The sequence below is a fragment of the Diceros bicornis genome, chromosome 15 (genome assembly GCF_020826845.1).
Source record: "Diceros bicornis minor isolate mBicDic1 chromosome 15, mDicBic1.mat.cur, whole genome shotgun sequence".
NCBI lineage: Eukaryota > Metazoa > Chordata > Mammalia > Perissodactyla > Rhinocerotidae > Diceros > Diceros bicornis.
In genome coordinates, this window is record NC_080754.1 from 15139412 (window position 1) to 15153453 (window position 14042).

The following is a 14042-nucleotide window of genomic DNA, read 5'->3' on the forward strand; positions in this document are numbered from 1 at the left end:
CACCTATCTTTGGCCTCTCAGCCACAGCTGATCCTTGCGTGGGCAATAGACTTAAGTGTATTGCTTATGTTTCCTGGTGCCCAGTTTGCCCAAGTTGGGGATGGTGAATAGGCACACGTCTCAAAGTTTATGCTTTAAGATTAAAGCTATTTCCTGGTTTCAATCTTGATAACGTTTTCTTCTATGAATTCACTACTTTTTGTTCATTTTGGTTTATTTCAAGGAGGGGCTGGTGTTGATGAATGAATTAATACTAGAGCCACCATCTTTCATGGGCATCCAGACAACTTCCTAAATCTGGGAGAGGTAAGAAGTTCTCAGGAGAAGCAGTGCCTACACTGTGAGCATCCAAAAGCCATTGACCGTGGTGCTAATGGAGTCAGTATGAGGCACTTGCTCAAATCATGTGGAGCCTGACGGGAAGAGCAATGTAATGATTCTTCTCTCCAAAAGGCTAAAAAGCTGTCATCATTCATCTCTCCCTGGTCCCTTCCTCCCACCTTACCCCCACCCCCGTAAGGACTCATTATTGATAATACTTACTATCTTGTAATTAACCGTGTACATGACTCTTCTCTACTAGTCTGTGAGCTTCTGTACAAGGAAATGTATTTTTCAGTTTTGTATTCTTGTTTTCTAGCAGACTACATAGAGGATAGTATAAATACAATAAATGTTTGAATCATCATGTAACTTGACTCTAACCTGCAAGTTAGTATCTTGGATTAAAAACTGGAATGACAAGATGGTTCTTTGCACACATCAAGGCTTTCAGCTGTTCCTGATCAGGTCTTGCCAAATTTGGGCGTATTCCTGCCTCTGCCTACCCTGTTCTAATTTGGCTCCCTAGAGAGTGTTCATGACAAGAAGCAAGCCAAAGATAGAAAAGAGGACTAAAGAAGCCAAATGGAATGATGGTGAAGTCTGCAGGAGGAATTTACTCTTTCTCTGACATTTTTGGAAAGGAAAGTGAGGCTTGCTTCCAAGGATTGCTGATCTTACAGAAATGGTCTGCCAAGCTATTCCCTACCACCCTTCTTAAAGGATCTCCTTTTGCATTGTGGATATCCTTGGAAAGGGTGGCACCTTCAGCCTATCAGTTACACCTAATCACTTGTAGCCATCTGTGAGCCAGAATGGATCATGGGGGAGGGGCTGGGAAAGGGGAAATGGCCATTAGAGAGGAAAAGGGTGCTTACAGAGGAGGAGGAAAGCCAAAGAAAATTTTACCCAGGGTCAGTTTTAGTTATTTGAAATCACCCCACCCCTCACCCAGCCCCCTTGGCACATGTATCATGACATAGATTGGAGGATGGAGGACCATTCTTTTGCTTTTTAGAAGGACAGTATTAATGTTTAATGTCACTGAGGTCTGCCAAGGGACTACCCAGTTTGTCCAAGCTTAGGATATCAGAGAGGTGACATATGTGGTCACCAAATTAAGAAATTGTGTTGAAGAACAAGCATATGCCTTGTTATTTAAGGAGGGACTCTTTAAATGTTCAGGATGCAAACTCCTTGCCAACCTGAATGTCTTTGGAAGCTCTGGTCTGGCTATAAGGAGATGATGAGGGTTTCTGTGTGTTAGAGGTGATGGCCTCACTAGGTCTCAGCCACAGCAGTGCAATATGCTGGAAAGAATTCAAGGAAGTTATGCAATACCTTTCCCCATTCCCATAAAAATCTGGAATTAGATTCTGAACTATGAAGTGTGGGTTCTCTGAAAATGAACATCAATTCAGTCATACGAAACCTCTGAGCTTAGCATTCTATTCCCTAAAGGCCAAGAAAGATTCGTTAAGTGTCGCGGAGTTAGACAGGAACTGAGATATCTAGTCTTGCTCTCTCATTTTGTACATGAGAAACTGAGTTAAAGTAACTCACCTTGGGTAACACAGGTAAGTACATGGCAGAGCAAGGACCAGCCATTCTTCCAAGTCTAGAGCCCCTTTTTACAAAACTAAGAGCAAGTCTGGCATTGGAGGCTTTGTGCCAACTCTGAGAGGACTGAGGAGAAGTAGTTGGAATTTTAACTGTGCCTCACTTTGTCATGGAGTCAAGAGTGCTCACCAACCACACCCCACTATCTGCACACCCCAAACCATTAAGTACAGAGCAGCCAAGGAAGAAAGGACGAAAGAAGGAAAACTCTCTGGCAGGGAAAGGGGATCTAGTGGTGGCAGAGAAGTGGACAGAGGTGTTTTTCAAGATACTTCTCTTTCTCTGGACTCTCCATACATTACTGAGTACTGAGATCATCAATCAGGGCCCACTGAGGCCATTGTTCACCCTGGTCTTGAGCTGTTTTTATGCTCAAGGCTTTAGAAGTTGAGAAGGTGTGAGCTTCGTTATTAACTGATCCAGACAGTGAGAACAGCAGGGCTCTACCGACTCTGCTGCGGTCTAGACCACCTGCCTTTGCAGCAGGAGAAGGGTCTCTCTGCTGGATTAGTATTCACCTTAGAGCCCTGAGCTTTCTCTGGTGAAAAGCAATTCTTCTTAATTCGTGGAAGGGAATTGTGACAACGAGCAAGTTTGGCAAGGCTGTGCCCTTCTCAGAATCTTCCAGATTTCCCTAACTCAACTGGGTGCTTCTCTTTCTAAATACCGTAATTCCATAATCTTTCTCAAAAAATCTTTTCTTTATTTCTTACCTTTTTTTGTCGCTGTCCTTTGGAAGGAAATGCTTTTATGGAAAAACAATACCCAGATTTCAAACCACCTGATCTATAGGCCCAGAAGACAGAGATTCAGGTTACCTAAGTCTCCAATCCTCCCATTTACTGAGATATATACTTTGTCTTTTTCAAGGTTATAGCATTTGAGGACATTTATTAATAGCATCTTTCTCTGAATGAGTTTCAGTCCCTTTGCTGAACTATGGCTTGTTCTGTAGTACTCCAAATGATGGTCCGTGACTTCTCAGTCCATTCATTAGAGGAAGGAAAGTTCAGACGCAGTGCCAATTATTACCTCAGTGGCAGCGAAACCAGAAGAATGCTTGAAAAGGTAATCTCAGTCAGGTTATGAAAAAGTGTTGTCTGCTGTCTTCGGTTACAGGGCCTTGTTAATGTTATTCTATAAGTAGATTTTCTATTATTCCTATTTAATTACTTTCCTTGGGAGATGGAACTCCCTCATTGTTATATTTCCTGAAATTGAGACTATTTGGGCCCCTTACTTAGAAATTGTCCCTTCGTAATTTAAGAAGCAATGGTAAAGAAATCCATTTTTATTGCCAATTTAAGCTGTGCTTCACCTTGGCAAAAATTCAAAAGCAATACACATCAACGTGTGCCTCCCATCTGCACACCTCAAGCAGCTGGTACAGACTGTTCTAGAAGGAGAGAGGAGGAAAGCTCTCCACCATGGGAGCGGAGTGGGGTGGGAGCATAGCTTACACAATAAGAGAACTGTGTTCTCAAGTACCTTGAACTTTCTGGACCTCAGTTGCCTATAAAACAGGTAAGAATGAATGGTCTTCGTGGAGAATGAGGGGCAAAACAATGATTTCTCAAATTCATTGAGCTAGAAATTCCACTTTTACTATAATTATTTGTAACAAAGTTCAGATGATGGAAAGACAAATTTGTACAAATAGGCACAGATAATCTATAGCTAATATTCTCATGTGGCTTGAATGCAGTTATTAGTATCTGTGCTCATTAGAGTTAATAATGAATACCAAGATGATTTGGAGAATTGGTTATTAATAACAGTGGCAAAAAACAAGCATCCTCATTGTTGATAGATGCTGGCACTGTCAGGATGCCAAATGCCTGCTTGGGGCAAGCGCGTGGATATTAGTTGGTAATATTACTTGGTAATATTACTTGTTGAAAAAAACAAAAGTAGGAAAGAATGAAGGAAGGGGAAGAGGAAGGGAGGAAGGGAGGATATTTAGTTTGATATGCCATATATAAAAAATAAATGTTCTTTTTCAAAGATAAAGATTTTATTTTGCACTCCAGCTACAAGTTTATCTGCTGTAACTTTTAGTAACATTTGCCTTTAAAATAAAAAGAACCCCTGGATATAACCTCCTTCTTTGGAATTGTCTGTTACAAGGTGCCAGTATGGTATGTAGTAGGTCCATTAGCAAGTTAGTACAGGGTGTCAAGAGTGAGGGTCCAGGTTTTCCATGCCAGGAATTCCATGGCGCCTGCTAGAACTCTGGAAGCATCACCTCTGGCTGCAGTGCCAGATTCTGGTGATGATGTAAGGATTCATTTTCCCTGATCTGTCTCTGAAAAGACACTCAAGATAACAGAAACAGGGCAGGAAGTGGCTATGAGAGCAAAGCTGGGTTTGATGTCTCCCTGGCTTTGGTAGCTATTATCACTGGACTCCTGTGGTATCAAGCTTCGTGAAAGAAATTCACAATATAAAGCAGAGGCATCTTCATCATTTTTAGACTGACATTTCAAAAAGTGTTAAGAACTGTCCATTCTGTCCATTCTGTCTGTTCAGATGTTTCCTGAAAACATCTGTGATGTGATCTTTAATTTTCTTTAACAGTCGAAGTTTTTACTTACCAATTAACACTAAAAAAAGAAGAGAGGTATAAATACGTATTCTATAGAATTTTGTGTTCCAGATCATGTCCATCATGTAAGAAAAGGAAAATATCCATTTTCAGTACCATTATTCAGCACCATATCCCCTCCAGTTAGAGAAACAAACAGTTCTTTTAAATGTCTTTATGATTTAAGGCTTCAATAACAACTCATGAGTAGGCAAAAGTTTGCTATTTATTTAATCTTGGAAGAACACTGAAAGAAAAAGGCAGGGAATGTAGACAGTGTGAAAGGACTCCTTTACGTAGCTGGCCACATGTGGCTTTAACAGCTGCAGGGGAAACGGACTGGGGCTAAGGTTACATATTTCTGTTCAGTAAGGGTATCCATGGTGGTAACTCTCATGATGACGGTAGTCATCCTGGTAACCATCCTGGTATCCTTGGTGGTAACTATGGTAACCGTAGCCTGCGTACTCATCTTCCGGGCAGCGCATCCCCAGTGACTGCTGAATGGCCATTTCCTGTCTCCGGAGTTGCATGGAATCAATTAAGTCATACACAATCACCATGGACCACATTGGGGAAGGATACCAGGATTTTACATTTCCGTCTTTTCCAACTAGAAGCATGGAGAAGTACTCCGGGCTCACTTGAAAATAGTTACGGATGTCTTTCACCAAATGGGCTGGTATGTCTTCTCGCTCCACCACAGAGCTCCCTAGAATAGGATTAGAAAAGTTGTTAGTGGATTAAAGAGTCAGCGCTCAAGAAAACATCAAAGTGAGAAGAAATCACCGTGAGAAGAGAGAGAGGACCCACGGGTCTGTTCTCTTCAGCTCAAAGTCCAGTTAAAGAAGTTTGCTGAGTTGTTTCTACTAGAAATTAAATGTCCCTGCTGTTCTACAACATTATTAGCGTCAAACTTTGGGGTATGTGATGTTTCTTTATAGAAATGTTACAAAATATAAAACCAGTCCCTTAATTAAATCCTGGCAAGATCAACTTCTTTAAAATGTGTCACAAAGATTTATATTTCTAAGTTTATTTCCAATTAGCTTAGTTACTTCTTTGCAATTATAGCTTTCCTTTTGATACTGCTGTCTTCATAACAAAAAGCTTATTTCATTGTCAAAGGTGAAAAATACCAATTATGGAAGAGCTGGATAAATGTATTTAAATGATTACGATTAGTGAGAAGAAAGGGGCGGGGGAACGGTGCTGACACTTTCTGGGCGTCTGCTCTGCCCAGTGTTGTGCCAGGGATTTATACTCATTAAGAGCTTGATCTCAGAAGAAAGGGTTTGCTTTCTGACACCTTTAGTCACTTGTCATTTTCTTTCAGCATCTCTGAGCCTTTTATTATATGTCTTCATCTGTTGAAAGGGAATCAATGAGATACAACCTATGTGCCTCATAAAACTATTGTGAGAACAGATGAGTAACGTAGAGGAAAATGCTTTGTAAACCATAAAGCCCTTTGCAGACAAAAAGCAGTACTTTAGTTAAGAAATTGGATATTTTCACTGTCACTTATGAATGATTTTTATATTAAAAACAATATTAGTGCTTGTGCTCTACTTCCCCTTCCTCTACACACATACTGTGCACACACACCCATACACGTACACACACACACATGCCCACTCACACACACGAGGTGGGGAGGATTCAGTGAACTTTGTTGACCTTAGAGGCACACCCGCTGCTTGCATATAGCTTAATATAATTTAACTGAACTTAACAGTTCATACTGTTTTAAAATAACAACACTTTACCATTAATTGGGAACAGTTCTAAAACACCCCCAACTTCCTCTCCGACACCTAAAAGTTTCAGAATGGTTATGTGGCGCAGACCTGAGAGAAAAACAAAAGCCATAAAATTAGTAAATCATCTTTTACTTCCGAAGACTGAATGTCTAACAATTAGAAATCTCTAAGTTTAAAAAGTATATAGAACATAACCTGATTAGGTAAAGTAATCCATTTTTAAATTTTTTCCATAAAAAGGTAATTAAATACTTTTAAAACCTCGAAAAAGACTAGTTGCAGATTTTAGGATTAACAACAGGATCAGATGTGGTTTCATTTTGTTTTGTTTGTAGATTGAAATAGAATAATTTGCTCTTAAACTATGATTCTCACTCTGTTAAATGACAAAACAAAAATGAAGCCATGGGAACATTAAAATATCTGAGATGATCTAAGCTGATTAGTGTTCTGAAAAAAGTCACGCCTGAAGCTATCACAGCTGACATGGATAACGACTTTCTCTGCGAGAAAAGACTGCAGACTCCATCCATTGTGCTTGCTCAAGAAATAGTTCTGGCTTCTTCTCACAAAAGTTTGTAGCTTAAAGGGCAGGTTCTTATCACTCATTTAGAGGATTCAAAGGAGAAGCAGTCGGCAAGATGCTTGCTTCCCAGACTCCTGAAGCTAAAGTTTCAGGAAAGAGAGAAGGTCATGCCTTGGTAGCTTGTTGGAATTCTTTTGAAGATGAAGCGCACGTGAAGGGATTCTGGAGAAAGAGCGTAGGAGTACAAGGGGGCTGTCGATTCATCCTATCAAGATTTCATGGTTTTAGACAAAATCCCAGCCTACTCTGGCTAATAACTTGGAACTAATAATATGAATATTGATGGTGTTTATTGTCCAGGACAGAAAACCGAAAGCTGCCACGGGAGGGCTCTTTTAAGGAGGAGCTAAAATCCAGGCAAAATGCTGTTCCAAAAAAATTTTTTGTGGCCTTTACTCTTCCCCCAGAGAAGTGAAGCATTCTGTTTTGCACGTTGTTGAGTCATGTTTTTAAAAGGGAAGATCATGCATTTAATTATTCCTGGAAAACATGACTTGTTCACATTTCCTGTATATTACAGAAGGGTTTGCTTACACTACTGTGGCTCCGTGTGCAGAGATTAGAAATGCAACACCACCTAACAGCTGCTGCAAAGATGTCTTTAGAAAATTAACAAGCCATGATTTTACTTATATTCTTATTGTGAAGGGTCATTAATTGATCTAAGAACTTCTGTATTACCTAGCACCACTGGTGGCTATAAATAATTTAAAATATGCTTAAGAATACTGGCACAATCAAATCTTATGTATGTTGATATAAAGTCTTAAATTGTTAGCCTTGATAATAGAAGTATAAATAAAAATTCATGAATTTTCTAATTGTTCTTACTGTTACGGGCTTGTTTTCTGCTTTCTTTTGAGTTATTATTTCACATCTTAAAACTGAAATGTATTTAAAATTTACAGGTACTGGGTCATAGCAGCTCTGTTAATTCTCTACAAAACTCACTCCCTTTTATAAATCAAGTACAGTTTTATAACTAACAAATGATTCTTCTTCCTAATAGAAGTATCCAAATAATGCTGATTCATCTATGTTCCAATTATGAATTTTTAAATCTGTGGTCCCTTGCTACTGTTTTCTCCCCTCTAATGCCTCTCTCAAAATTCTTCCTCTGCAAAGGCACTTCTTAAATGAGATTTCAGTTGTGATTTTCACTTTTGAAATCGCCATTATCTCCCTGGTTCGCCACTGAACTTAGTAATACATTCTTTGTACTATGCATTTTCCTTTCTATATATCCATATTCAAATTGATATTAGCTCTTTCAGGCCACTGGGATAATAATGTTTGGCAAGAAAAGCATACCTTGGTTTTCAAAACACTGGGCAATTTGCTACAAAAAAAATAATAAATAATAAACTATGTTTCTCTTTGACCTGCTTGTATGAAAAATAAGGTTCTGTTTAACACATCTGGCTGTCTTCTTGGTGCCCAGTTATAGATCAAATCCTTTTTAAAGGAAAGGCAATATAGTATAGTGTGTTTCACTTAAGATGTTAATTCCCAAAGCCATTCCTGTTTCACAAAAGACCTTTAATTTATGAAGATGTACCCAATGTTGGTGCCTAAGTATTACCTAAGGAAATGGTGATACCAGAGTTTCATGATCTTGAGACAAGTTTTAAAAAAAAACAAACAAGAAGACACGTAATTCAGATCACTGAAAATAAAGCAGCAGGTATTTTCAAACACTGCAATGAAGATCCTGAGGGGAGAATATTGAGGAAAAAAATAGACCCCAGTTTGACTAAGGTTCCAGTCTGAAAGCAACTTTATACTCAATATAATTGAGTAACTGTCTGGGAATCCACAGTCTGGACTGGGGAATATTTGGATGATCTAAGTTTCTATGTTCCATTTTGGAATTGACCAGGAAGAGAGTGGTATGAGAAAGCCATGATGACTCAGCTTCCCACTCACCAAAATTGCATGCCTGACCACTGAGGGCAGCGAGCTGCTGTGAATAGGCCCAGTCTTCATCATTAGGAGCAGAGATCACCAGCAACCGCCTCCTCCATCGGAACCTGGACAAGAAGCAGAAGGCCACAATTACTGCTGCAAACAATGGAGGCTAGTGTAAGAAAGCAGAGTAACTTTGGCTGTCGGGTTTTTCCTGTACCCAGAATAAAAAACACTGACCCTTAGAAATGTCTCATAGCTCCTCAAAGCTGTTAACTGCAATACCACATTTCTTGCACTTTTTCTGTTGTAACTTCACAGTCTGCTTACTGTGGCATTTGCGTGATGTGTCAGGCATGAGTCTGGTCACCATGCCTGATGAGGTCACTTAGGAAGAGAAGAAGCTCTCAGATGCAGTGAGGACTGGCCAAAATTGTACCTTAAACTATAGCAACAAAAATAAGAGAACTGAAGAAAACTCAAGTTCTAGTTCAGTTCCCTCTAGAGTATGGAGAGGGTTAAGAAATGAATGTATGGACAGGCAATAGAGTAGAAAAACAGAACTGAATTTAAAAAGATGACAGGGACAGGAAGAAGGAAAATGGGAAAGTGGCTCCAAGGGTCACTTATGGACCTTCCTCATCAGCCAGTGGTTCTTCCAGAGGCAAATGCAAGTTCTAAAATGTACCCTATTATCATTAGTAAGAACCAGCACTTAGAGAGTACCCCTATGAAGTGGAATTAGGCTCACCCTAGACTTTAGAATATATGGTAAACTTGTTTCTGCTCTTACAGTTCCAACACAGTAGGGTAGCGGAAAGAGCTCTTGTCTTGAAGCTGGGACACGCGAGTTCACGTTTTGTCACTGCTGCTTGTTGGGTTCCTTGAGCATGTCGCTCAATTCATCCAAGTCTCAGTTTTTCCCTATCTCTAGAATCAAAAATAGCATCTACTTCAAAGACGTGTTATAAGAATTAAACTGAAACTCAGCAATGAATTGTCGTGTCTTAATCTGCAGGCTTCCAGATGTAGAACTTTGTCCATTAACAGACCTTGGACATTAACTATCACAATGCTATATGATAAATGATTTAATCCTTATGTTTGTGTATCATTTTATAGCTCACTTTCACCTGTACAATATGTGTTCCTCACTAGAGCTCAGTGAGGCTTATTGTCCCCGTTTTATAGATGACAAAATGAGGCTTAGAGAAGTGAAGTAACTTGCCTAACTAGCGAGTCTAAGAAGTGGTACCAAAATACAGGTTTCTCTGACTTCAGGCCAGTGGATTTACCACCCTCAGAGATGCTGATGCTTGGCTGGTGCTGTCAGGGTCCCTAGGAGGGTATGAAGGAGAGAAAGTATGCATCCAAGGGCAACTGTATGGACTCGTCTCAAATTCCACCCTCCCTGGAGAAGGGGTTTTCCTTTCTGCCTTTCCTGCAGGCAACTGCAGGGTGTCAGTGCACTCCTTGAGCTGGAAACCAGTTGATTTTATTCACGGCTTCTCTCTCTGTACCCCCTCTAGCCTCAGAGTGAAAATGAGAATTTTCAACCCCTAAGAAAATGGCCTCTTGGGGGATAGTGGTTTGGGTGAATGAGAGAAAATGATAGTCTGATGAAATACAACCTCTGAATGGACGCCTGTAGCAAGGCTCGCCAAGAATTGCTTGCTGGGACATTACATTCGCTTCCTCTGCTTGTTTTTCTTTAAAGGGAAAGAAAAACTAAAATCTCCACTGAGGATAGGGAGATGAATGTGCTTGGCACGGAACAGGGGAGAGGAGTGTCTAAGGCTGTCCGAGGTTTCCTGGGAAAGGGAACAGTGACTGCTGTCGGATCTCACACGGTCTCCTGCACTTTCCCTGCTTCCTTGGGAGGCATGCCAGACCAGCCCTGGGCCCCCGAGCCAGCATCCTGACCAGGCCAGCCCTCCTGGCCTCACACAGAGCCATAGGGTGTCCTGGAGGGAGCTATTTTGGGTGAGGTATATTTTGGCTGTTTACCTGTGTGCACCACTGAATGTCGTCCTGATTGGGGAGGGATGGGATCTAAGACTCTCTGTCGCAGACACATCCAAGAGAAGGTCATTTCCCCTAAGTAATGATTCTTTCTCCTACAGACTTGCACATTAAGGGACAAAGCCCCAGCTCATGACACTGAAGGAACTCTTTTCCCTAGGATGTCACAGAGATGTGAATGTGGCCCAGAGCCTTATTTTGGACAAATTGTTTTTTCTGTCACTTTAGCTTCTCAGTAAATAAAAATCCTACAACTATATATGTGTTTGCTTCTCTTAACTGGCGTTCCCAAATTAGTTCGCATTTGCCCACTATTTGGGGCTTCTGTCTCAGAGAAAGGTAATTATAGCCTGAACCAGATGAGTGTCACTAAAGACTAGACTGGCTTCAGAGTCTGGTCAGCTGAAACCAGGCTGTACAGACCCACCAACAACTCAGCAAATTCAAAGGAAAATTCCCATTTGGATACCGGCTTATTTATAGAACTGTTACTTAAAAAAAACTTGATTTCAGTTTTCTTTGCCTGGGTTTCAATTTCGAGGTGTTGACTAAATCTCTTACCTCTCCCTTGATGACAAAGCTCTCTAACTAGGACCTGGATAACTGGCCCTAAAACTGCTAATAGCCAGCATTTATTGATTACTTACTTTATGCTATGTTCTCGGCCATCATTACCTTTAGTATTGAATTTACTGTTCACAACAATATTAAGAATAGATACACTTGTTATCCCCATTCTGCAAATGAGAAAACTAAAGCACAGAGAGGTTAAGTAATCAGCCCAAGGTCACACAGCTAGTAAGTGGAGAAACCAAGAATCAAACTCAAGGCTGTCATACTCATGCCTTTAAGTAATACACTATTCCACATTAATTTTTAGGATCAATTATAATAATCAGCACAGTGATTTTATGAGTTGTGACCACAAGTCATGAACAGCCATAGGACATCCAAATTATGATCATATACCATTCTGAATATCCATAAGAGATGTATGTTCCTGAAACAGTAATGAATATAAGAGCCCATAAGTCTCTTACATTAGAAGAAAAATACATTTATGTATCATAGGACCCTATCCAGTTCAGAAGACTTTAGATGCAACCTGTGTCTCCATGTCTTAAGAATCAAAGAAATGACTAATTCAAATCAGTGATCAAAATGATGAGCATTTCAAGCTTTGTGAGTGAACAAAACTGAGATTACATCAGCTTTCCTTTTCAATTTTTGAAACTGATGCCAGAGTGATTATAAAAGGACATTCTGGTGAGGGATGGTGAGAAGAATCCCTCAGGACGTCTGTGTCTGCAGGTCTCACGGCTGGCCCAGACCCTTGGTTATAAATAAGAGCAATGAACTGGATGGTAACTGTCTGCTTTAGATGTTGGGCAAACTGAGTTTCCTGAGTTGGGTCAGCAGGCATGCATCTTTTAGTCCTGGAAGTCTCAGAATTAAGAAGAGAAAGTTTTCAAAGAAGCAAAATCATAGTAATAATATCTATTTCTAAGAAGGATCCTGGTTTTCTTTCTATAATTTATATTCTTGTGAAACTTAAGAGAATTTGGCTTAATAAAATGACAACCTTGAAATTCCAAATTAGAATATATAATTGAGTAATTGGTTTAGATGTATGGTTTTAAACTGAAATCCTAGTAATTCTATGCAGTTATTGGAACATCTGAGAGAACTATAGAGTCACTGTATTTACAAGATTAATTTATTAAACTTATGGATCATTTAAATACTTAGAAAGGTTTTGCTTATTCCAAGCAACTGAAAGAAATATATTAAATATAAAATGGCCGTTTGAAATAATGAAGTTGTTTAATTACTGAGTTTGTAGGCAAGATCTAACATTATTCAAAGCCCTTTAAAAGTGACAGCTAAAATTTGCTAGGTTATGAATAGAATAATAAGATTTGAAAGCCTAACTTAAAAGTTTAAGAGAGGGGCCATCCCTGTGACCTAGTGGTTAAGTTCCGTGTGCTCTGCTTCTGTGGCCCGGGTTCGGTTCCCGGGCACAAACCTACACCACTCACTGGCGGCCATGCTGTGGCGGTGGCTCACATATAAAGTGGAGGAAGATTGGCACTGATGTTAGCTCAGGGTGAATCTTCCTCAAACAAAAAAAAAGAGAAAGATTGGCAACAGATGTTAGCTCAGGGTGAATCTTCTACAGCAAAAAAAAAAAAAAGTTTGAGAGAGAACTAAGGTCTTGAATTTATAACTTGGATATATTTAATACTAATTGTTAAAATCAAAAGTAAACTTCTAAAGAATCTTTTCTTCCAAGAGAGAAAGAAAGGAAGGAAGGAAGGAAGGAAGGGCGGGAGGGAGGGAGGGAGAGAGGGAGGGAGGGAGGAAGGAAAACACCTTAAGGGCAACAACAAGCTCTTATCATCATCTTCTAAGTCACTGCCATCTAGAGGGATGACATTGGATCAGAAGGTGGTGTTTCAGTGCCCCAGGACCAAACAAAGAGCCATCTGCCCAGTGGAGTCCTAGAGCCCTTTCTCAGCCCAGAGAGAAGCCTGAAGACCGAATTGAGCTTTAAGTCCCTATGGAGGCATGCACCTTCCATCGCCATTCCAGATACTTGCACTGCAATGAAACTTTGGATGAAGGAAGAACCTCAGGTTCCTTTCAGCTCTGAAATCCCGTGGTTTTAGGAGCATCTTCCTTCGCTTCAAACTCTGGGCGTCTAGGTCCAAGACTAAAAATAATTCATGTTATATTTTCAAAAGGAGGATTAGATAAGAATGTGGACTTTGAGAGCCAGATTATCCTGGGGCCACTCAATCCTAGAACTGACACTAGTTCAGGGATGAGAGAATGTTACTGAATCTCCATTAGCCTCAGTTGTCTCGTCTGCAGCACGACAATGGTTACACTGTTTAGATCATGGGACTGCTGTGAAGATTAAACTCCGGAAGAAGATGAAGTGCTCGGTACAGAGGTGAGCCCACAAAAAGTGACCACAGCACTCCTGGGATGGAGGTAGGGCTACTTGCTATCATTCTCATTTATGGGGGAGAGATTTTTCAGGCAGGTTAATTGAGAAGAGTGGGGTCAACTCAACTAATAAGTTGCAGGCCCACAACTTGGATGAATGACAAATTCTATGCTTTTTATACATCATGATGTTGTCTCCTAAGAAGCCCAAGCCTCTTGAATCTAGAAGAATTCAGATTATCTCCTTAGGAAGGAAGTTCTGCCCCTGGTGATACACCGTTAACACTGA

General features: G+C 40.2%; 1 protein-coding gene across 2 annotated transcripts in view; it reads right to left on the minus strand.

The window, feature by feature from the left end:
- Positions 1–4495: 4495 nt before the first annotated feature.
- The window catches only part of CCDC80 (coiled-coil domain containing 80), a 34536-nt gene continuing 24989 nt past the window's right edge, over positions 4496–14042 (minus strand). For both annotated transcript variants that reach the window (XM_058555785.1, XM_058555784.1), the window contains exons 6-8: positions 8801–8904; positions 6295–6375; positions 4496–5237 (exon numbers count right to left, since the gene is read on the minus strand). In XM_058555785.1, coding sequence (XP_058411768.1) covers positions 4891–5237; positions 6295–6375; positions 8801–8904 — 532 coding nt within the window. In that variant the 3' untranslated portion in view covers positions 4496–4890. The remainder of the gene's footprint in view (positions 5238–6294; positions 6376–8800; positions 8905–14042) is intronic.